This window comes from Calonectris borealis, chromosome 2 (genome assembly GCF_964195595.1).
Source record: "Calonectris borealis chromosome 2, bCalBor7.hap1.2, whole genome shotgun sequence".
NCBI classification, from domain to species: Eukaryota; Metazoa; Chordata; class Aves; order Procellariiformes; family Procellariidae; genus Calonectris; species Calonectris borealis.
The window spans coordinates 101,343,481-101,365,198 of NC_134313.1; the positions used below are offsets into that span (position 1 = coordinate 101,343,481).

The window sequence follows — 21,718 nt, forward strand, 5'->3', positions numbered from 1 at the left end:
GCACTCGTGGATATGCTTACTTAAACAAACATGCATTTTTTTTTAAACGCTCCCCAACCTGGTGATCCCCTACCAAGGGTAAGTCTTCTTTGTTCCACGCTTTCCCTTGGGTCTCGGGGGCTTGGGATTCCTGAAGGCTAGTTTTATAGATGAAAATTGAAATAAAGGCAGCACTGAACTTGCTGGCCTTCTCCAAGTCATTTGTGACCAGTTCCCCTGCCCCATTCAGCAGTGCAATTAACTAAAACATCCTCGTAGGTATATATTAGGAAACACATGCTTATGTGACAAGATCTTTCTCCTAACCTGGAGGTGTTTTTTTTCCCAGTTTTTGTTTGTTTGATTTTTTTCAAAAAAAGAACTGTAAAGATGTTCTAAATGACTTCACTTTTCTTTTATCCTGTATTTTTTGAAGTGATCTCTACTCGCTATGGCCCTTATCTGTAACAAGGTTTCATTTTCATTCCTACCATGTTCAAGCTCGTAGCAGATATAATTTAGTCATATTACCCACGCAGAATGGCCTGTTAGCTGAATCAAGATTTCCAGTAACATTAAATTTTTGTTGGCAGAGCAATCAGTATCTGAAGAAGACGCCTCTACTTGTCTAAGTATATCTGACAAATCCAACCAGATTTCAGATTATTAACATTTGCTCAAGTAAAAGCTTGGCATCCTTTGCTTACTAGTTTTTACAGCTCTGATTCAGAGCTATTTCTCATACAGAATTTGGATGAAGGCTTTATTTTGAAATTATTTATTTCTCTGCAGAGGAGTGATAGTGTTACGAAATGTCACATAAGACTATTGAAAATTACTTACATTATTGAAAATCATGTTCTTTACATCTGAAATCTACAGGTAGTCCCTTTAAAAGTAAAGGGCAAAATTCATATCCACTTTACTGAGACTATGAATACGCTTCCAAGCACAAAAGCATTATGCAAAGCATCTTTTTTGCATATTGAAGTATACCTGTTGCTCGTCTCTGAAGGACCTTTTCTCAATTATTCTGCTTACTCCTTCCTTTTCACCCTTATTACTTATGCAAAAGTAAGTTTTGCTCTATGTAGAACCTTGTAGTTTATTGTTTTTAAAATATTACAAACTCTAGCGTTTATCAAATACAGTGGGTTTAAGATATTACATGAACTCCAAACCGATAAGCATTTCATGAAGGAAGTATTTCTAGTCGATACTAGCTAAACATCCACTTGAAGGCAAAAGGCATTTTTATAACCGAGTTCTTTGTTTCTCTTTTGAATCCTGCAAGATTCCTCATTTGATTGAAAAAAATCTTACTACACACAGAGTCCTTGTTCAGAATCAGACTGGGTAAGAGGCGTTGTAACTGAGAAATGGCTCTACAGACACACAGTCATTGGTGACTTGATTAGGAAAAGTCAAACAAGTAACCACATTGCCAGCTGGGTGTCGTTTCAGGGTTATCTAACATTGTAAATACAAAAGCTAAGGTACAGAGAAGCAGTAGAAGCAGTCTTATTACTAGAACATGGGTTGTGAAGAATGCTGCAAATAGGTGATGAGACATCACCTTGTGACAGACAAAAGGTGCCCCTTGTGGGGACAAGAAATATTTCCTTTCAAAGGTCCTCTTGAGCTTCCTGATTGGGAAATACCAGAAACAAAGCAATTTCAGGGTTCTTCAAATTCCTGTGGATGTAGGATGTGGGGAAAAAAGAAGGAAGCCGCCTTGTACTACTCAGGCTATTGGTAGAAATAAAGATAAAATCCTTAAAAAATTGGTAAAGAAACTGCTGCTACTTCCCTGGGAACTAACAGGAAGACTATAATGAAAAACAGATTTAAGAACTGATAACAGTAAGAATGTGCCAAGCAAGAACTAAGGAGACAAGACTATACATCAAGATTTAGCAACAGAAGCAAAGTAAGCAAGAACACAGAGCAGCTTCCCCACACCTACTTTGTAACAAACATACTGTGTAGTTAAAAGTTAAAGTATCTGCGTTTTCAAATCCCTAAATTACACCTCTCAAGTAACCTCAAAGATGCTAGTTCTCATTTTACCAATTTAAAAATCAGTAATCCTTATTTAGTGGTTACACCACTGGTGCTTCAATTTTCATCGCCCGCTAGGAGGATTTGCTCTTAGCCAAACCCCCCTTAGACGTGTTAATTACAGGCAGTATTCAAATACACTCAATATCAAAACATTTAATCTGACCTTAACATATTCCACTGTATTCGCATATTATATAGAACATGCCCTTATGTCATGTTGTTTTGAAATAGTTACAATATTAAACGCCTGTGGAAGCACTGTCTGAAATTTTAGGTTGAATGCTCTATTTCAGGCCAACTGAATAAAAATATTTTTTGTTAACTGCCTTCTTTTCTTTCCTTCCTTTGACAGATGTGTTTTGAATATTCAAGAGAAGTTAAGAACAGATCCCAGAGAAACAGGAGAAAAAGGCCAAACATCATTCTTATGCCTACTTAGATGCAGAACATTAACCTAGTTAATATTACTAGTTTCTAATATTACTAGTTGTATGTTTAGTTTCTTTACTTCTATGGCATTTTTTACATGCTGTAAGATGCAAGTGAGCATCACACCTGAAGAGACTCCAATCATCCAGTGATTAGTTAGGAGTATGAGGCTCTGTACCGTGGAGCGATCATTTACAGTATTGATTAATAATGTGAAAATTTCACTTCAAATCAGATAGAGAGGAGCAGACAGCTGAAGTTTCATGTGGAGCTGTGACGCTGCCCTAGTGTAATCTCTGAACTCACTCTGAGAGCACTATTCAATCCAAATGTGTGAAATATATACTCCAGCCTAGTTAAAATATAGACTTGCTGCCGCTCTGAAAAATGCGGAGTAGCCTTGGCAGCCTACATCTTACAAAGGCTTTAGGAAGGCCTAAAGTGATAAAAAAACCCCAGAAGCCATACTTTGATGAACCCAACACCATACGCTGGCAGGGCTATGGCAAAGTAGCCATCTCCACCTCCTCTATTAGTGGCTGCTAGTTCTTTGCCTGCCTCCCTGGTATCCACTCTAGTGTCTATAAGGTAATCAGACAGGGGAGTAGATCCAAATGAAATACAACTCCATGGTAATCTAGCCATCAGCTGGATGGATCAATTCCCTTGATCTGACTTACTATGCAACCAAACAAAAAGCTATGTTGACGCAAGGGAACAGTCAGTGCAAGGGTAGGAGCAAGCAGCTGAGAACTGAAAGAACAGCTCTTTCCAGGGCCCTGTTGGCTACAGCAGGTTTACAGCGTTCAATGAATTAGTTCCATTCTAATTGGAAAAGCCTGGTGCAGGATGTTGCCCTTTCCCAGCTTCTGCTTATCTTTGGAAAGCAGCACAGGCAAATGCCTGGGTTAATTCAGGGCATGCATGGGGTGGGACGCTGTTTTTACTCAAGGGATTAAAACTGCCCTGAAGTTGCTATGGAAGATTTTGCAACAATTTAATTTCCAAGGGATCTTCCACTAGAAGATTTTGTCTTCCAAACACCTTCATGCTATTTGTATCAGTGACTCAGTGTGAGTCAGCATGTCAGCTACCTTATGGAAAATTAACATCATTGAGAATAAAACAGCTGCTACCCAGAACCAGCAGCCAAGCTTCAAATACATACACCAAACACTCAGGATACTTTGGTATAACAACCTACAAAATAGCATTAGAAATCCAGAACAGATTTTTTTAATGGCTTGGCTATATGGTAGGAATGAAAATAACTGTTGAATAGGAAGAATCCATCACTAGTGCTCTGTGGTAAGAGAGGCCTATAACACTTTTGGGGAATAATATGAAGGCTCTGAATTTTAAATCTAAAGCTCTGATTAAAGCAAGTATTTACAGCCACGTTCCACAGCCCAAGAACCGAGTCCATCATACAGCAGAAATGATGATACACCTTTTGTTGAAGCAGCAGTGAGAAAAGGATTTGGCAAGTGAAGATTAAAATAAAAGCCCTCCACCTCAGTTCACCACCTGAATTATGATGAAGACAGGCTGCAGGTTAATTAAGAGCGGCAATCTTATTTTAGTCATATTACCTCCACACCAGGCTATGAGAAGCTTTTTATAGTGTACCCACACCTAAGTGCACAGTTACTTACACCAAATGGGATCGCTCCATTTACTCTGGGGTATAGTCACAAAATCTGGGTAACATACAAGGTATATTAGAGTGACAACAACACGGTTCACCAAACCACCCTTTACTTCATCATTTGTGCCCTGTAAAAACTAAAGCCTCCCCTCTCTCGCCCACCCCACAAGACAAATCATACATGAATATTAAAAAAAAACAACAAAAAAAATCCCACCCCAAAACAAAACAAAAAAAACCAGAATGCAAAAACCCAGCTGAATTAGTTCCAATGACAGATTGCGTTTGTAAGCCAGGCAAGCAACTGTTCATCATAACCATTAGTTACAACCAATCACAAGTGATTATATCCACATTACACCTTTTTTCTGCTGACATAGCGTAAGTGCTTTAAGCCCACCACCAAATGGCCCTAAGCCCACCACCAGGCCTCATAACAGAAACTGGTACAAAACTTACAATCTTTTCCTCACATATGCTATGGCTTTCTACAGGCATGCTGCTGGCATTACTTCCTGAAGGCACAACACAGCCAGCACAATGCACCTGAGATGAAGGCATGCTCTGCAAAGGTTAAGACACACAACACATCACGCAAACCACAACTCTGACCACAGCGCTAAATGCATGCAAGTTAGAAAGGCGTTAACACATGATGAAAGTGAAACACCCATGCTGGCCATATATACATCAAAATTCAAGTTAATAGGTAGAGAAACTCATGCGCTCCTCCCAATAGAGTTTTAGGTTGAGGAATAAAGGTTAGAACTATAACTTCCCTAGAACACTGTTTCACAGAACTACATTTTATCTATGAAAAAATACACCAACATCTTGCTGGAGAAAAAAAATGCAGGCTATTGTTACTTTAAAATAGAACAGAAGTACCCTGTAAAGGAGAATACTTACCAAGAAGTGAAAAAACCCCCCAGTGTTTCAGGTAAAAAACAAACACCAGAACCCCACCACATATAAAGAACAGCCTGATTAATTCTACCAGAGAATTACAAAATCCTATTGCAACAGATGCATGCTGCAAACAATTTGCCAAGTACACAAAATCACTCCATCTCCTTTAAAAAAACAGGTGGTTTTCAAAGATTACCTCTTGACTAAGCAGAGGTCGGCTTTCAAGTGGGGTCTTCCTTTTATGTTCCTCCTTCACTGGCATTAAGGGCTTGAAAAACTTTGGTGGCTGAGGAGAAAATGCTTTAAAAGGGCTGGCCATTAAAGCATGGGAATTCTCTGCTACAGCACCTAGGTAAAAAAGCAAAAATACTGTATTTCAGTTCTTCATATCATGACTGCAAGAGCATAATTCAAAATAACTGAAGGTTAAGCCATGCATTTGGCAAGTTGCTGGCTATAGAAAAACATTAATATTTTAGTATTCAACCACTGGCCCAGGCATGAGATAACACAGAGCTCAATAAGGGGAGATTATGCCCCTCTGAGAAGTCTGGAAACAGAAGGAAAGCAGAGAATAGCAGTATCTGCCCCCTCCATTCTGTAGCTCCAATATTTCTCCTTTTCATCTCAGTCATAAAAACAGTGGGAAGTGTCCTTGAAACTGGAACTGACAGCTCTTTGCTTCCTGAGCCTCACCTAACCTCTGCCCACAACACCGCAATTCTGCCCTGGAACCAAGCCAGCGATCCTGCACAACCAGGATGATCAAAAAGGACATTATAGGCAAGGAAGCAATGAATAAGCTCTCAGTCCCACTTTATTGCAGAAGTATCTCTACCTGTATTGCCTGATCAAGAAGAGAGTGTTACAATTTGACCTGAAGAAAATAAGGCACCTGTGATACACTGACATGGCACAGCAAATATCCAAATCACGTGAAGAACCTGCAAAAGGACCCTTCCCACTTTAACAAAAGCATCTTTATTTTCAAATTCATAAAATAACAGCAGCTCCTTTTTTTTTTTTTTTTTCCTTCTACTGTTTTGATTCATGTTTAGCTTGTTGTTCTGCTCTCCTCTTGGTTTTTTTGGGCACCCCCAACTTCCCACCCTTTCCTGAATGTCTTCATGCATTTCTCCCTTTCTCCCCTACTTGCAGATTATGTTTAGCTGCTAAAGCAAGAAACTGGAAAATGCATTTAGTAGGAAAAGAGCACTAAGAATTTAATCTTCAGTTTAATGCAGTAATTAAAAAACCACACTGTCATTATGTATATACTTTAAAGTCTCACCACTGCCATCTTTGCTCTTTCGAGGCGACTCCCTGGGCAAAGTACCATAGCATGATATATCTTGGTAACTGGAAGAACAGTCAGATATATCTAGGTGACTTTCGGACCAACCCTAAGAAACAAAAATACACAAATATGCATGCTGATACAGGCAAACATGGAAAAATTAATAGGTAAACTCCAAGGGAGTTTGTTTTTTTTTTAAAAACAAACTGAAGGAATGTCAAGTTACTGACTTAAGACAATTTTCAGTCTACACAAATGGAATGTTTAGAAGCTAATTAGCTTTTCAGTGAAGTATATTAAGTTTTGCTGTAACTTCCCCCTTCTTAAATATCAGTTTCTACAATTCTAATATGAAGAGCAGAGAAGGACAAGAACGTTTAATTCAAAATAATACGTAATTAGTGCAGCATTTTGAATATATATTATGTAAACACACCGTTAAAAATACTGTTCTATTTTTTTTTTCAATTCTCAAATACATTTTGCTTCAAAGAGGGGGAAAAAAATCTGAGAATGTGCGCTGTTTGTTGTCACATTTACATACCTTATCATCTTCATCACAGGCAGAAAGATCTAGTCGGCTACAGGATACCTACAGAACACCAACAGGCAGAATGACAAAATGCCTATCTTTTATTTATAAAATATAATGCCTTGAGGAAACACTATGATCATTTAGTCCTAAGAACTTTTCCGTTATCTCTTTTCAGATAAGATTATTTGTAAGGATAGCTACGTTTGTGCTACGAGTGGGTGATAGGAGAACACATAAAATGCACACAAAATGGAAACTATCCCGTACTCTATAAGAAAAGTTAAAGGGACTTTGAAGTAAAAGTAATCTGAATCAGGGCCGTCATCATCCTAAACTACTTCCAAAACGAATATCCTTATAAAAGGAGAAGCGTTTTGACCAACCCTCCCACTTCCCTGTCAACTTTTTTATTCTCCTAGGATGGACAGTTGTGGGGAGGGATTTCGAGTGACTCATTTTCATTCATGACACCTTTCCTACAGGTTGGTTAGTCCTGGCTCAGAATAATCATTACCATATCACATTGTGCAAGCATTACATCAGCACACAAACAGCACCCCCCTGCCCATTAGTACTAATTTACCAGAGGATAAAGGGTCCTTACGTTGTGGACGTTTGGAGTGCTGATGCTTCTGCGGATGTTCCTCGCTTTGGTGGAGAGTGCCTCTTTGACTGTGACTGCCTGCGTAAAGAAAAGAACACGCTAAAAACAATGCCATGGTCTCCTCATGAGAAATGACCACGCAGGATAGAAACTTTTTTCAGTGTGGCTAATAAAACAGGGCTTCCGTTTACAAATCTTAACTTGCACACACAACCACCAAAATTTGTATCTGAAATTCATTCTTCGGCCTTTGCCTGTTCAGGTTCTGCGTACTACACCACTGCCAGCTATAGTTATTAGACCCATCACTATTGGAATTCTGTATTTCACAGAAGTAACTTAGTCTTACATTTATCCATCCAATGTTCTCTAAAAAAAAGGAAACTAAAAAACAACCAACACTTAATATTTTTAAAATATCGATCATCTCTACTTGAATTCTCACAATCCAGTTCAAAAGGTGCAAGAAGTGCCTTCTCCTTGCCTGTCTTAGTCGTTCAAGGCTCAAAATGTTCTCCACTTGCAGCACACCACGTGTGTATTTTTCAATGTACGTTTCACCATCGGATGTGCCCTCGTTCTCACTCCTTGCGGCCATCAGTGCTAAGGTCTCACGATCCTCAATTTCTTCTGTAGCCTAAATTACAAGTTACACTATTGAAGTTTTTAAAAATTAAAGCCTATTAAAAATTAAAATGTATTAACTCACTTTTTTACACCATCTCAATCCAGAAATTAATTTGAATCGATAATCCTTAACTTAATCAGTAATCCTAATTATAATCAATGATCCAGGACTTTTCAATACAGATGGAAATGATGCTGAACTAAGAAGAGGTCGTGTTTGGGAGAAGTTTTGCACATTTGCTGTAGTCAGTGTATTTCTAGAAATAATGCATATATAATCTGAAATCGCGTATGTTAAGGATTAACTAATGACAACTTCCTAGGCAAGTAAATGCAACTTCTTTCCAAATCTTAGATACCCTGTGTGATTTCCCTAGAGTTTAGATTTTAAGTACTACCACACAAAAGTGACAATTACATGGCGACAAGGCTACTTAAACTTTCATTTGTCCAGTTTGTTTACCTTTAAAATAAATTTGGCAGTAGATTTACAATTTGTACAAGTTTTTTTTATAAAAGGCAATTTATATTCCTGCGAACTCATTTTCCCAGCTCTTCTGTTTTCACTGTCCTGAACATCTCTCTGAGTATCCTCTATATTCTCTCTGTAGACACTAAAATGATTTCAAAAATAGCTCTACTACAAGAACTCAGTTAAACACAGTAGAAGAGAAAATAAAACCCCTACAATTTTCAACTGTTTACAGATAAACATGATCTCAACACTGATATACAGGATATACACTTTGGCAAGCTGCATCCTCTTAGCAAAGCAGGACATGTTACTTCCCAATCAGTATCACCTACTGCAGTAGGTCATTCTGTTCCTTTCAGTGAATTTACCAGAGAAATATGGTATAATTTACCTTTGGTATATTGGATACTATTTCATAGGTCACTCCACAGGCATAATACATATTTTTCAAGGATATTCTCCTTTTCAGGCTCTGGGTAAAACTCTAGAAACAAAGTAATTTTCAATTATTGTTTTGACAATGATTATTTATGACATTCTTAGACATAAAAAGTTGCAATGCAAAAATTTATTTTACCACAAAAGCACATTTTTCAGGATCGTAAGTTCCTTTTTAGCACTAATAATCCTTTAAGTACGCTTTAGAGCCCTGCGCTCAGTATACAATGCTACTAAGTTCAATCAGTAACATTTTCCTCCCATTTTGCATTAATGTTCTATCATTGTGTAGTAACTTGTAACTGAGAAACTGTGGCTGTAAGAAGTGTCTAATGTACAGATACCAACATTTCTTATTTTGTCAGCCACCTGTTCAACAGGTAGAGAATTCCTTTTGCAATAGCAAAACATAACTCTGCTTTCTAGCCATAACTGAAATAGCAACCAGAGTTTCCACTGTTGTATCACAAGCTTAGCGTGCGCTTCATTGTCAGGTTAGTTAGACTTGACATCACTAACTATAAACTTAACTTTCGCCTAATAAGACATTTAGACAAACAAAACTAGCAAAGGACAATACCAAAAATACAAAAAGGCATGGAATTCATGCTTAGTAAGTTCCTTAGTAGTACAACAGCTGTTTTGTGCTCCTCCCCACATTGCACTGCAAAAATTGAAGCAATTCTGAAATATGCTCTTGGTCTCAATCATCTGGGAAACAGAAAGGAACATGATTTCAGAGAGCAGCTCATGGTCTAAACCTGTGAAGCAGCAAAGCAAGGAGAACAGCAACCACTCTTGTCGCCAAAGTATCCAAGATCCTCACATAACAGCAGGTAGAGAATGTATACATTTGGGTAGCGGTAGGAAACAAGCCTAGTTTGTCATTAACAGAGAAAGTAGCAAAGAGAAAGAAAAAAGACATTGTGTTTACACTGAACATTTGAAGGAGCCAAAGATGCTTTCAGGAATAGAGTGGTTACAGTGCCCCTATATTAGATAAGCTACTGCAAACTTCGTTGAGTCAAACAACATTTTGAGTTGTATAGATAAGAAGTTAAACTCCTTTTTTATTACAAAAGTAGCACCTGTTACACTCTGAACCAAATCAGGTCGAAAAATGGACAGTTCAAAGTGATACACCAGAAGTGCACAGCTTCACTTCAACCTATAATAATCTATTTTTCATTTAAGAATTGGAGGGACCAAACTTACACAAAATGAAGCAAGCTGCTAAGAAAACACATTCATAAAACTAAGGATATCAAACAAAATTAGTAATAATGAAATAATACATTAACTTCTTACCTGCTTGTTATAAATATTGGCTGCAATCCTTTTGCGTAATACCAGTTCCATTGCAGCAGGATGGCTGAGCTGCACAGTAGTCTTCACTATCAAGTAAATTCTCTCATTTTGAGGAGTTACCCTATTCAGGTGCACTGAATCATGGACAGAAGAGTCCCATGCAGCAGTGGCTGAAACCTATGCAGACAAAGGAAATGGAGGAAGGAAAGTGAAATCAAAGACTCAATTACTCTAACAAAAGGCATAATTCGCAGTGATTTAACATGAAGCTAAGCAATTCTTTAATGAAAGAAAAATAAGCATCATTGAACAAAATGGGGTCAAACTTCCTTTTCATAGTGAGGAATTTATCAGAAGCATAAAAGAGGTGTTAAGATATTGGGGAACACAATCGTGAGCACAATCCCTGCACTGTGCAAACGCTGCTTCAGAAGGAAGTCTTCACACGGAGGCAGAGAGGAAAGCAGAAGCAAGACTGTATGAAGGAATACAAATCCTATTGCAACTGTATTAAAAGTTTATCAAGTTTAAAGGCATATCTTCAGTCTGTATTGGATTAGGTTATAAAGGCCTATACAGAATAAACATGCTCCCATCCCGCAGAATGTCTTTTTCCTTCCCCCTGCCTCCTCCCCAACTTCGGCATCCCGTTTATTCTGGAAATGGTCTCTTAAGCAATGGCCTGAGTTGGCACACAAGGTGGAAAAAGCAAGTTAAGAAATTCCAAAATGGATTCAGAACTATTCATTTCCAACAATTCCCAAACTTTATATTTAAAAAAATAACTGTGTACTACAAAGGAAAAAGTTTTATTTAAACATTAAGCTTTGCCTAGCGTGCACTATAAATGAAGTAGTTTTCTCTGAAGAATCAAGAGCCTGCAAGAGGAATGATGAAAGGGTGAGGAAAGAAGGGATTTTGAGTAAGGCAGCTGAATTACTCTTTTACCAAGAAGAGCTAAGACTTGTCACCGCCGAATTAAGGAAGAAGGGCTAACAAGTCATCATCCTCTTAAATTTTAAACGAATAGGCCAGAAAATAAAGGCAGCACTAGATATAGATGGTACTTCTAAGACAAAAATATAATAATAATAGTGTTTAAATACATACAAGTAGAAAATAAAACAGACGAAGAAAGCGCTAACATGAGCTGCAGTTGTCAAAAAGGAGGCTTGCTAACAATTTACCTCATCATCACTGTGTTTTATGATCGGCAGATAAAAGAATGGACTCCCATGCTCCTTTGGTAGTATTGAGTTAACTCCTGATGCATGGGGACCTGTAAGTTGTTCATTGGCACTGAGGTCATCAGCTAATGAAACAAATGTGCAAAGAACGAAATAGTTTTATACCAAAGGATATTAATATATAGAGGCAAAGCTGTAATACAAAGTTGTAATAAAGTCCTACCCATATTTCATAATACATTTAATCCTAATTAATCTTATTACTACGCAATATTTTGAAGACAATTTCAGCATACAAAAGAAGGGAAGTAAAACCAGGCTAAAATTCAGCCTGAACACATTCTCACATAACCTAAACGGAATTCAAAACTATTTCTAGGTATTCATAACATTAACTTACCCAGCCAGAAAATTTCTGATTTATCCACCTGTCAGCCTAACCAGTTTATCTCTTAGTTAAATCACTTCTGACGTATCAGGGAATCTTTAAATTCAGAAAAGCAGTTCTGGCTACATTAGGCTTTTAGCTAAACAAAAAAAAGTTGTGCAATGATCCATCAATCTGTTTAAATATCCTGTTTGATCTTCTGTCTGCTAATCTCTGCTGATAATGAAAAAACAAATAAAAACATTTCTTGTGAGCATAAAGGAAAGAGCGTATATCGTTTTCAAAAAGCAGCTTTCTAAAGCAGCTATTAATGTCTTGCCTGTATAAACATCTCTAGTAGCCCACTGAAGTGCTGGATGCGACAAGGCCTGTGGATCCTCCTCTGCTTTATGTCCAAGTTAATATTTACAGACTTGTTTCCTAAACAGTCCTTAAATGTGGTGCTAACTCTGATCTCTTGTTGCTCACAGTGTATCTGTGTCCTAAGAATATATATCAATAGTCGTCTCACATGTAAAACTAAATACCTTCAAGGAAAGAACGTTTAGATTCTCTAACAAAACACTCATTGTAGTCCTAACACACTCTTTATTAAACCAGCTGTTTAAGCCTCTACAGATAATTATTCCAACATATGGAACCAGAACAAAAATAATTTTACAAGCCATACCAGACAGTGCCATTGCCAGGACTTGTTTTGATTTCTTAGACATTTCAGATTCATTCTTCCATTTATCAATTTATTGATCCAAACTAATTTCTCCCCCCGTTTCTTAATCTGCCATTACAACATACCATTCAAATCAAGGAAGAGGACAGGTATATGTGTTTCCATTCCTGCAGGTGGAATCCTGAAACAAAACAAACTACCGTCAACAAGGAAGGCAAACATATATCTAAGCTAATTTGGACAAACAGATCTCCGTGCAAGATTCATACTAACTGTAACCAATGACTAAACCTGTCAACATTTTGATGGCTAATTTGAATGCCTATGTTGCACAGACAATGTTTTGTTTATCTGCACATGCAGCTATATGTAGCACTTTACCAAAACTTAATTCACACCACACAGCACATTTCAGTTGCTGTGAGGATGACAAGTTTTAAACATCCTGTTCTGTTTCTTACAAAGTTAACTGGTTGTAGTCATCTCATACATAAAGGTTAGCAACCTTTCAAACAACTGGACATGTAACTACTGGCAAGGCATAGTCTTTATATCAATAAATACACTTTTCACTGTATGACCACAGCACACTTCAGGTGGGTAAAGGAAAAAAATGGCGAGGAAAGATTATCACTACATCATTCACCCAATGAAGAAGAGACATTAGGTATTATCAGACACATCAATGTACACCTGATTAGAGCTGTATTTCTTGTCCACACTTTGCCAAATCTAATATGTTGCGTTCCTCATTTTTTGCATGTCAGTTCCAATGATCTTAGTTAAAATACAAATTTAAATGAAATTAAATGAGAAAAGAGAACATATCCTTTAAAATCAGAATTTCTTACCTTCCCACCCCTTATCAATGAAATTATCACGTGTTCTATTTTTGAACCACTCCTTTTTTGAAAAGAGTCAAACTACAGGATAACTCTCTCAAAATTTTAAACAAGTGTAAAATACTACATTAAATTCAAAGGTGATTTTGAAACCTTGAAAGCTATTTCAAAGCTACTTTATATGATATGTTAACTAAGCAAGCCTTTCTTACATTCAAACCAGCACCTGACCTTCTATAGCCTTCTGTCAGCTGAGTGTAATTGGTAGCATTGCAGGAGAAAGTAGAAAGCTCTAAAACATCCTCAGATTTTTACCTTGTAGTGTTCATGTAGAAAAAGCTAACCACCAGAATGGTTTTTCTGAACATACCAATTTGCGGGGGCACCAGGAATTCCACTGCCTGGTGCTGGAACAAACACCGCATTCCTCTCTTCTGTCAGCCCTACCCACTGTTCAACCAGCCGGGCTTCTCGTTCTAGATCATCCTCAGACTTTTCTACAGTGAAAGAGATCAGTATTATATATGAGAAACATTTTTTGTGGTATAGGGAATAAAGTACTTATGACAGGGACTTTAAGCTTCAAACCTTGTTTATTGCTGATCTTTTGAATCTGCTCATCCAAGTATTCTCTGCGTTTTGTCAATGCATCGGACCACCTTTCTCGTACAGAGTTTAAATCTTCTTCCTAACATGGAAAGAGAAAAGAAAGTTATTAGGCTATGTGGTTAAGATTAAAGGGCAGTGAATTTTGTGATAATTTCATCAGAATTGATATTAAACAGCTTGCATGATGCAGAAAACTTTTTTCCCCGAATGACATGCACACTGATTAAGTACCTCATCACCCATGAATGGAAGCTTATTTGCTTCCAAGTCTTAAATTCCAGCAGGAGGAAAAGAAAATGTGACTGCCTCAGTTGCTGAACAGAATTATACACCATAGGCTAATTACTCACTGAAGTGGCAATCAAACTTTTTAACAGCATATGGAATAGGAAAAACTGGTATCATCAGTTGATCATAAGTTCTCCTGAAGATTAGATAGGTCAGTACACCCTCAAACCTGCACAAAATTCCATTGCTAGCAGCTGCTATCAGTGCAATTAAAAGATTTCTCATGCAAACAAAACCCATCATGCAATCATGCTTTGTGGTATCACAGAAAATCTGGTTTGTTCTTCTCTGTGATAAGTCAGGAAGCGCATAAACAGCCCGCAAGAAGTTAGTACCTAACTGGTATCTTTGAGGTTGCTGTAAAACCTAATACATTATCTTAAGGGATGTCAGCATTCTCACCTAACTGGTTTTACTTCTGTAAAGCTGCCTACTAGAAATAAGACTTCCGTGTAGAGATCTGTAATGGGTTTTACTTTTTTAGGCACTTCCTCTTTTGCCCTTCGTCACCTTTTAAATGATTCTTCTGTTATGCTTTCTAAACTGTGACTGTCCTATATTTACTTATCACACAAAAAGCCAGGCTCAAGGTTTGTTTTTGTGTAGATAAAAAAATTGCTTCAGTGAAGCTTCTGTATTCCCCACACTCGCATGCTCCCCTCTCTCTCCCACTAGCACTTCAGAAAACTGCACAACTTAAAAGGTTACGATGTTTTCTTTAGAAAACAAACAAAAAACCCTATGCTGTATAACTTGGTAGGGAAAGATGCCTGCAACTGCAGGTGGTTGTTCTTTTCCTATGATATTCACTGGAAACTGTTTTCATTCTAACTTAAAGTTTCTAGGCTTTTATTCACATAGCAATTCATGTAGCCAGTTAGGAGAGCTGACTGCTGAGTACTAGAGAAGAGAGCACACTGCAAGAGTATAAAGTCACAAGGTAAACTGAAATAGCAGTGTTTCAGAGCCCAGGTAGCCTCTTAAATGCACAGCATATATATATTTCAAAGCCGCTTTTGCTTGCTCCAGTATGCTTGTTCATTTGAAAGTTGCTGGCTATTAGCATTAGCTGTGCCCCATGCCACAGGATTGACAGCAACAGCAGCAATACCTGGTAACTATCCATATCACCACCATCATCCTCCTCCTTCTGGTAGGAGAAAATAAATTTTGTAAAACACAAAAGAACATGCATTTCTCTCAACAGAAACTCACAGAAATACCCCAAAACATGAACACAAACATTTCTGCCACAAACTTGTAAAATGTTAAAATTACAACATTCAAATAACCAAAGTCTTATTAATAGGTAGAAACAGATTTTTTTTCATTACAGACTATAGCATCTTATCCATGATTTGAGTATTAGTGAATATATTTATTAAAAAATTATCAGAGAATATAGTGCCAGAAAAAGGACTGAGCAAGCATATCACCAATCTTCACGTTTTACACTTTCATCTGTATTTAAGGCTATAATTACTTGTGGTTCTGAATGCAACCCTTCACCTCGATTCCCTGGGTGGCCCATTCCACTTATTCTTTGCCACTGCTGTTAAAAGCATGCTTTATTTCCAATATGAATTTGTCCAGTATCAGTCTGAAGCCATTTAAACTTCCTAAGAACTTTTTCTCCTAAATGAAAATAGTCCTTTCACATTTAGTGATAGCTATTTCTGATTCTAATCAAATAACAGCTCAGTTCTTTTTGAAAAGATAAACAGTATTTTCACTATAAGACATTTTCTCTATTCATTTTCTTTTTTTTTTTTTTCCTGCTTTTCTCCTCCTCAACTTTCACCATCTTTGTAAAGGTGGGAAGCTAATGGAGCTAGGAATCTACTATTAATCACACAAAGGTAAAAACAACTTCCATATTGCTGCTGTTTTCTGTATACTCAAATACCATAGTTGGCTCTTTATCAGTTATACATCAAGTTATAAGCAAAAAAAGAAGCAGATTTAGCATCACATGCTCACATTATACATATTAGCCTCAAACACATGTAAAACTGCAAAATTACATATCATGTATCAGTGTGCTAAGGTCCTTATGGAACTACGTTGGGCTGGTTCTAGAACAAAACAAAACCAAAAAAATAAATCAAGGCATGAAAAAGTAACTGTCTTACCTGGTAGCTGTCCAAGCCCCTTTGCAGTTTGGTTGATCTGGCAGTCACACCACCTATAGAGACTGAAAGAATTGCTTCTACCATGAGAGGCAACGTTCCCGAATGTTGTACGGGTTTCACTGTCACCTGAACTCTGCGAGAATGACCCTGAACAGGTAATTGAGAGATAGAAAGAAAGATAGAGAGGGAGAGAGAAAAACAGAGAGAAACTAAGAATAAAATTAAGAATCAATTTAAGCACGAATAAGACGACAGGGAAAAGATATGTACCTGCCTGAGCTGGAAAATCCCCCCCGTGTTTACATCTTTTGCCTGATGGAGTTCAACTGCAGTATATTCTCCCATCTCATTCAATTCTTGTATGGAAATCCACATTTCTATTCTTCGAGTTACTTCGTTCCACCTAAAAAGACATTCCCACGAAAACTAATGGTTGCCTCACCAAACTATATTTTGTGCACAAGTATTACAAAGCCTTTGGGAAGCTGATGGAAACATTCATGTGTAATTTATTTGTACCTGTCTCTCAGTGTCCTAGTTTTAGCATGAAGAGAATCAACTTCCCAAACAGAGCTGCCGTTGCCAGTACATCTGTGACCCCACACCTCAATAGCGAGAGCTCCTTCTGAAATGAACTCCAAAAACTCCTCAGTGACATTCACCACATAGTCCTGGCAATGAGAAAAATAAAGCACATCCAATCAAATGAAATAATTGTATCTCCTCAACTAGTTTGTAAGGACACACCAAAAAACTAACTACCTGCATGGTAAAACCATACAGTTCGGATCATAAAGCTCGACTCTGGTCAAGAAAGTTGTGAAACATATCATGTCAGCAATTCCTGCTTCTAAATACTGCATTTCATGCTTTGAAAACTTCCATAAAAACGATGTCACAGCTCCAATGATCTTTTTTAAGTTACTGAGCTTACCAAACAAGTATATCCTAAGATGTCATTATATAAACTATAGTTCCCCCCATGCATTACAGATGACATCTGAATTTAAAAGACCGCTAATTAAAAGATTTTTTCATTTTGCTGCATTTTGAAGAGGTGATGAAGTGAAACGTTATGGCACTCTAAAGTATAGTCAAAAGTTGTTCGTTAAATGACTTGATTCCTTCCTTCTTCCCCCAGTGAAACAAGGCTCAAATTCTAAACAGCTTATCTCAAACATACCATCCTTCCAGTAACACTATTTCATAATAAAAATAGTTACCTTACAGTGAGAGAAGGTCACTGTAAAATGAGCATCCTTGCTCTGAGGTGAAGGCACATCTGGATCTACCACTGGTGCCGCCACTGTTGACTCACATTGATCCCAAAATGTATATTGACAAAAGACAAAGTTGGAGAGATTAGGTGGCAGGCCAGTTGCTTCTTTTATTTTTACCTGAGGAGACAAAACAGATGTTCTCATAAATATAATTGTTTCTACTTCAGTTGTAAATTGTTCAAAAACTAAATATTTAATCCAAAAGTAGCCAACACAAATTTTTAAAGGACACCTCCAATTGCCTTCTAAGGATGTCCCTATTTAGGAAATCTATGTTTTGGATATACAGAAATGCAGATGCAAGGAAAGCAGTTACATGCATCTAACTAGCCCACCCATGTACATGTTTTCTTTGAGGAAGCTAATAAGCTCAAGTGGAGAATGAAGCACTTCATCACAGAAGAAATGAAATCCAGACACCACCCATAGATATTACATTAGATGATCAAACAAACCATAGGAGATAGTTACACAGAAAAACTGTTTCTCCTCCTGCGTCTGCCAAGAAGGACAATCCTTGTAACATGAGTATTTATGATGTAGACCTGCATATACTAGAAACTAATGCGAATTAATTCAGCCACTGGCAACCACAGCCAGTTAGACTGACCTACAATGAACCGGAACAAGAAAAGTCTCTCTTTTCTCTTTGAGAATTTTAAGCAAGCAATAGCCTACATAGCTTAGTAATTTACATCAGACCGACTACATAGTTACAAAGGCCTGAAACTGTTAACTTCATCATGTGTTCTCACTTACCCTGCAGGAGAGCTTTTTTGCTCTATGAATAATTTCTCCATTGTTATCCATGACTTCCAGACTCCCACTCTCACTGGAGTTCTCAGATGAGTCATCTCCTTCTACTACACGTTCTGGGACAGACCCAGTGACTCGCATTACTTCAACATGCAACCGACCTGCAACCTAAGGCAAAGCAAATACTAAGAACCTGTGCACAAGGGACTTAAAGCCATTAAGATGGTAAACATATAGCTCTAGGAGTTGTGCAAAAACAGAACTGAACAGCTCTCAACCACCAAATGAAAAGCAACAATGTCAAAAAAGAGGAGAAAGGAATTTAAAAAAAAAAAAATTGTATGCGGAATTACCAGCCTTTTTAATTCACACACAACAGAAAAGGCATACAGTGTCATGACTACGTCAGAAGCTTGATATGCTGGGTTTTGCTCAGTTACCTACATTGACACTAGGAATTTTATTCTACTATTTTAGTAGCTGGACAATTGTAAACAATTAAACAGAAAACATACATAGCAATTTGCAAAACACTTATTCACGGGGAAACAAGACACTAAGCATCATTTGCTTGTTAAAAAAATGGGTGCACATGAAGTCTCCCCGCAAAAAGCCAGGTTACCCCCGCAGGTACGAGTGCATAGGTATGCCCAGCCCGCTATACATTAGGGCACGATTTGGCTTTACCTCCCCCTGCTGGCTGATGATGGGCACAGCGTACTGCAGCTTAACGTCATAGAAAAGGCACTCCAAAAACACATTTGCGACGCCAATTAAGTTGTGATTCTCTTGCGCTTCGTAAAAAGGATCACCTCTTTTGCCAATGAGCTTCCTTATCTGTTTTAAAGATCATAAAAGTTATGTCAAAACCTGTAAGCATGGGAACACAAAAATCGAATAACCATATAGTATAAGATCACAGCACAAAAATTAAGTCACTACCAATCTTTTCTGTTCCTTCCTGTTACACAAGTAAAAAGAGACTAGAGGCATATCACAAATCTGAAATGAAATCTTTGAGATGAGACATTATACAATCCTTTCTTTACTATGGGATATAGTAATATGATGACCTACATTTTTTAGTGTTGTCAAGACAAAGCAGATGAGCAAGCACAGTAGCCATTGATTTCAAGGAATTTCACCTTACTTTTCTGCTCTGTTTACAATTTTTAAACAAGAGGAGAAATCATCCCCAGGTTGAATAGCTGGTCTGGCTGCTGGGTACCGCTACAAGGGCAAAAGGGACGATGCAGAATGATTCCCACTTAAGCCTACAAGTGTTCTTATGACTCCCACAGCGCTGAGATCACATCTGCAGCATTTTCTACGCCAGTACCCCATACACAGCCACAAAGAATTCATGCAGATTCCTAGCACAATATACTCTCCTCAGTGGACTTGTTAGCTCCTTCCCTTCTACTCCTCCTTTGTCTTCAACACATGCATTTGACCTACGTGTTTCTATGTAGCACATAGAACACATGCATTATGGACGACATAGGTCATGGCAAGGACAATTCTGGCTCAGGCAGACATAATATATTCAAAGGATGTGCTATCAATTCTTACTAAAGTCAGCAGCAAAATCATCGTTGTCTTCAATGGGCACAGATGAAGTGCTTGACCTCCCCTGTGTTATGATTTTAGAGATTCCCATTGTCCCGTCCAAGGCATGTAACAAAGGCACAACAGCTGTTCAAACATATTTGAGAATGATTCTTGATACAAGTAATTTAGGTGTTCCCTATCAGCCACAAGACAGCAAGATATACTTCCTATGCACTTCCACCGGGATACTTAGAGGACGTCTTTTGGAACACCAAATCTCACATCTATCTCTTGCCAGTAAACAAGCAAGCTTTTGACAAGTCTCACAATTATTTCTCAAGGCTGACCTACCACTTAAATTCTCAGGAAACACCACTTAGTTTTGATGGAGATACTGATGTAGACTAAGTATCTTCAATTGATTTCTTCATTGCTTTAAGGTTGGGGGATATACAAATGAAATTACAGAATATTTCACATTTTAAGATAAAGTTCTACCCCACTAACGTGTTCTGCACTTTGACTGTATCTAAGCAGCATCCTTGCTCACTTTGATACTGATCACAATTTAATAATTTTATTTCTAATGCAGTTTGCTGCTTCCATTCAGAGCTGGTGCCTATCTGCATCGCACCTATATTATACTAGGTAAACACAGGCTCTTAGTGGTATCATGAGTCACTACCTCAGCACAATTATATCTGATCTCAGCACACTTACATCTGAGAATACAAGCGAGGATAAGACATAGCTTGTGTTTTATTCTGCATTTTGAATGGGCATTTTGAATATTTAGTACTATTCAGAATTGTGGGGGTTTTTTTGTTGTTTTTTTTTTAAACCACATTATTGTACCCTTTCCTATATGAAGTCATTGCACTTTATCTGTACAACATATTAAAAAGGGTTAAAAGAAAACAAACTCAATCTCTGATCCCTTTCAGAAAATATATACAATACCTCAGGAATTTTCTCCTTCCACTCTTGATAGAGGTCTCTCATGTCAATCAATTTGTTCTCTAGTTTCTCAATAGTCCACACTTGAGTACCTTTTCCTTTTCTTCTCACTTGAATAGCAGGCTCACTTACTATTGCACCCCTCTAAATCAGAGGAAAAAATAATCACTGCAGGAAAGGTGCATGTAAGTAGTTTAACTCTTCACTCAAATTGCATTCCTAAAAAGGAATAAAATACAGAACATACAGCTTCCCTCTGCATGTCAGCCATACTACCTCTGTCCTCAAACACAGCATACCCTGTAGGTCTCTGAGGATCCAGACTACTTTGTCCTTCTCAGGCAACTACCATTCACACAGGAACATTAACACTCCCAGTCAAATCACTTATGACAAGCATATTATCCTAATTGCTATCGTTATATTTACAGCAGCACTACAACTACAAAACCCTTAAGACAAAGAAATTGTAGGCATCTGTAACAAAAAATGGTAATTTTTGCAAACATAACTAAATGCAGGTTTTACAGCAACAGAACACAAATGTCTGTTCACAAACTGCATGCGCATATGGTGATCGTACACTTGAAAGAATAGCAAAAGCCATACCTAATGCTATGTTCCCATTTTTACTTATAATTACTTACTTTCAATATACTAAAGTCAGGTAGCACCCATATTTTGCCTATGCATAATCTAACAAAAGTAACATTTTATTGCCTCAAGTTAGATGAATGTTATATAT

At 37.6% G+C, this 21,718-nt stretch overlaps 1 protein-coding gene across 1 annotated transcript in view; it reads right to left on the bottom strand.

Moving 5' to 3' along the window:
• Positions 1-21,718, bottom strand: part of KIF13A (kinesin family member 13A) — a 118,233-nt gene that overhangs the window by 6,425 nt on the left and 90,090 nt on the right. Inside the window, exons 19-38 of the mRNA XM_075142791.1 lie at positions 20,977-21,117; positions 19,153-19,302; positions 18,469-18,633; positions 17,653-17,826; positions 16,949-17,100; positions 16,700-16,832; positions 16,430-16,576; positions 15,409-15,447; positions 13,989-14,088; positions 13,771-13,897; positions 12,684-12,739; positions 11,501-11,625; positions 10,314-10,490; positions 8,959-9,051; positions 7,950-8,102; positions 7,466-7,543; positions 6,871-6,918; positions 6,321-6,432; positions 5,226-5,377; positions 4,580-4,684 (exon numbers count right to left, since the gene is read on the bottom strand). Of these exons, the coding sequence (XP_074998892.1) occupies positions 4,580-4,684; positions 5,226-5,377; positions 6,321-6,432; positions 6,871-6,918; positions 7,466-7,543; positions 7,950-8,102; positions 8,959-9,051; positions 10,314-10,490; positions 11,501-11,625; positions 12,684-12,739; positions 13,771-13,897; positions 13,989-14,088; positions 15,409-15,447; positions 16,430-16,576; positions 16,700-16,832; positions 16,949-17,100; positions 17,653-17,826; positions 18,469-18,633; positions 19,153-19,302; positions 20,977-21,117 (2,427 nt within the window). The remainder of the gene's footprint in view (positions 1-4,579; positions 4,685-5,225; positions 5,378-6,320; positions 6,433-6,870; positions 6,919-7,465; positions 7,544-7,949; positions 8,103-8,958; positions 9,052-10,313; positions 10,491-11,500; positions 11,626-12,683; positions 12,740-13,770; positions 13,898-13,988; positions 14,089-15,408; positions 15,448-16,429; positions 16,577-16,699; positions 16,833-16,948; positions 17,101-17,652; positions 17,827-18,468; positions 18,634-19,152; positions 19,303-20,976; positions 21,118-21,718) is intronic.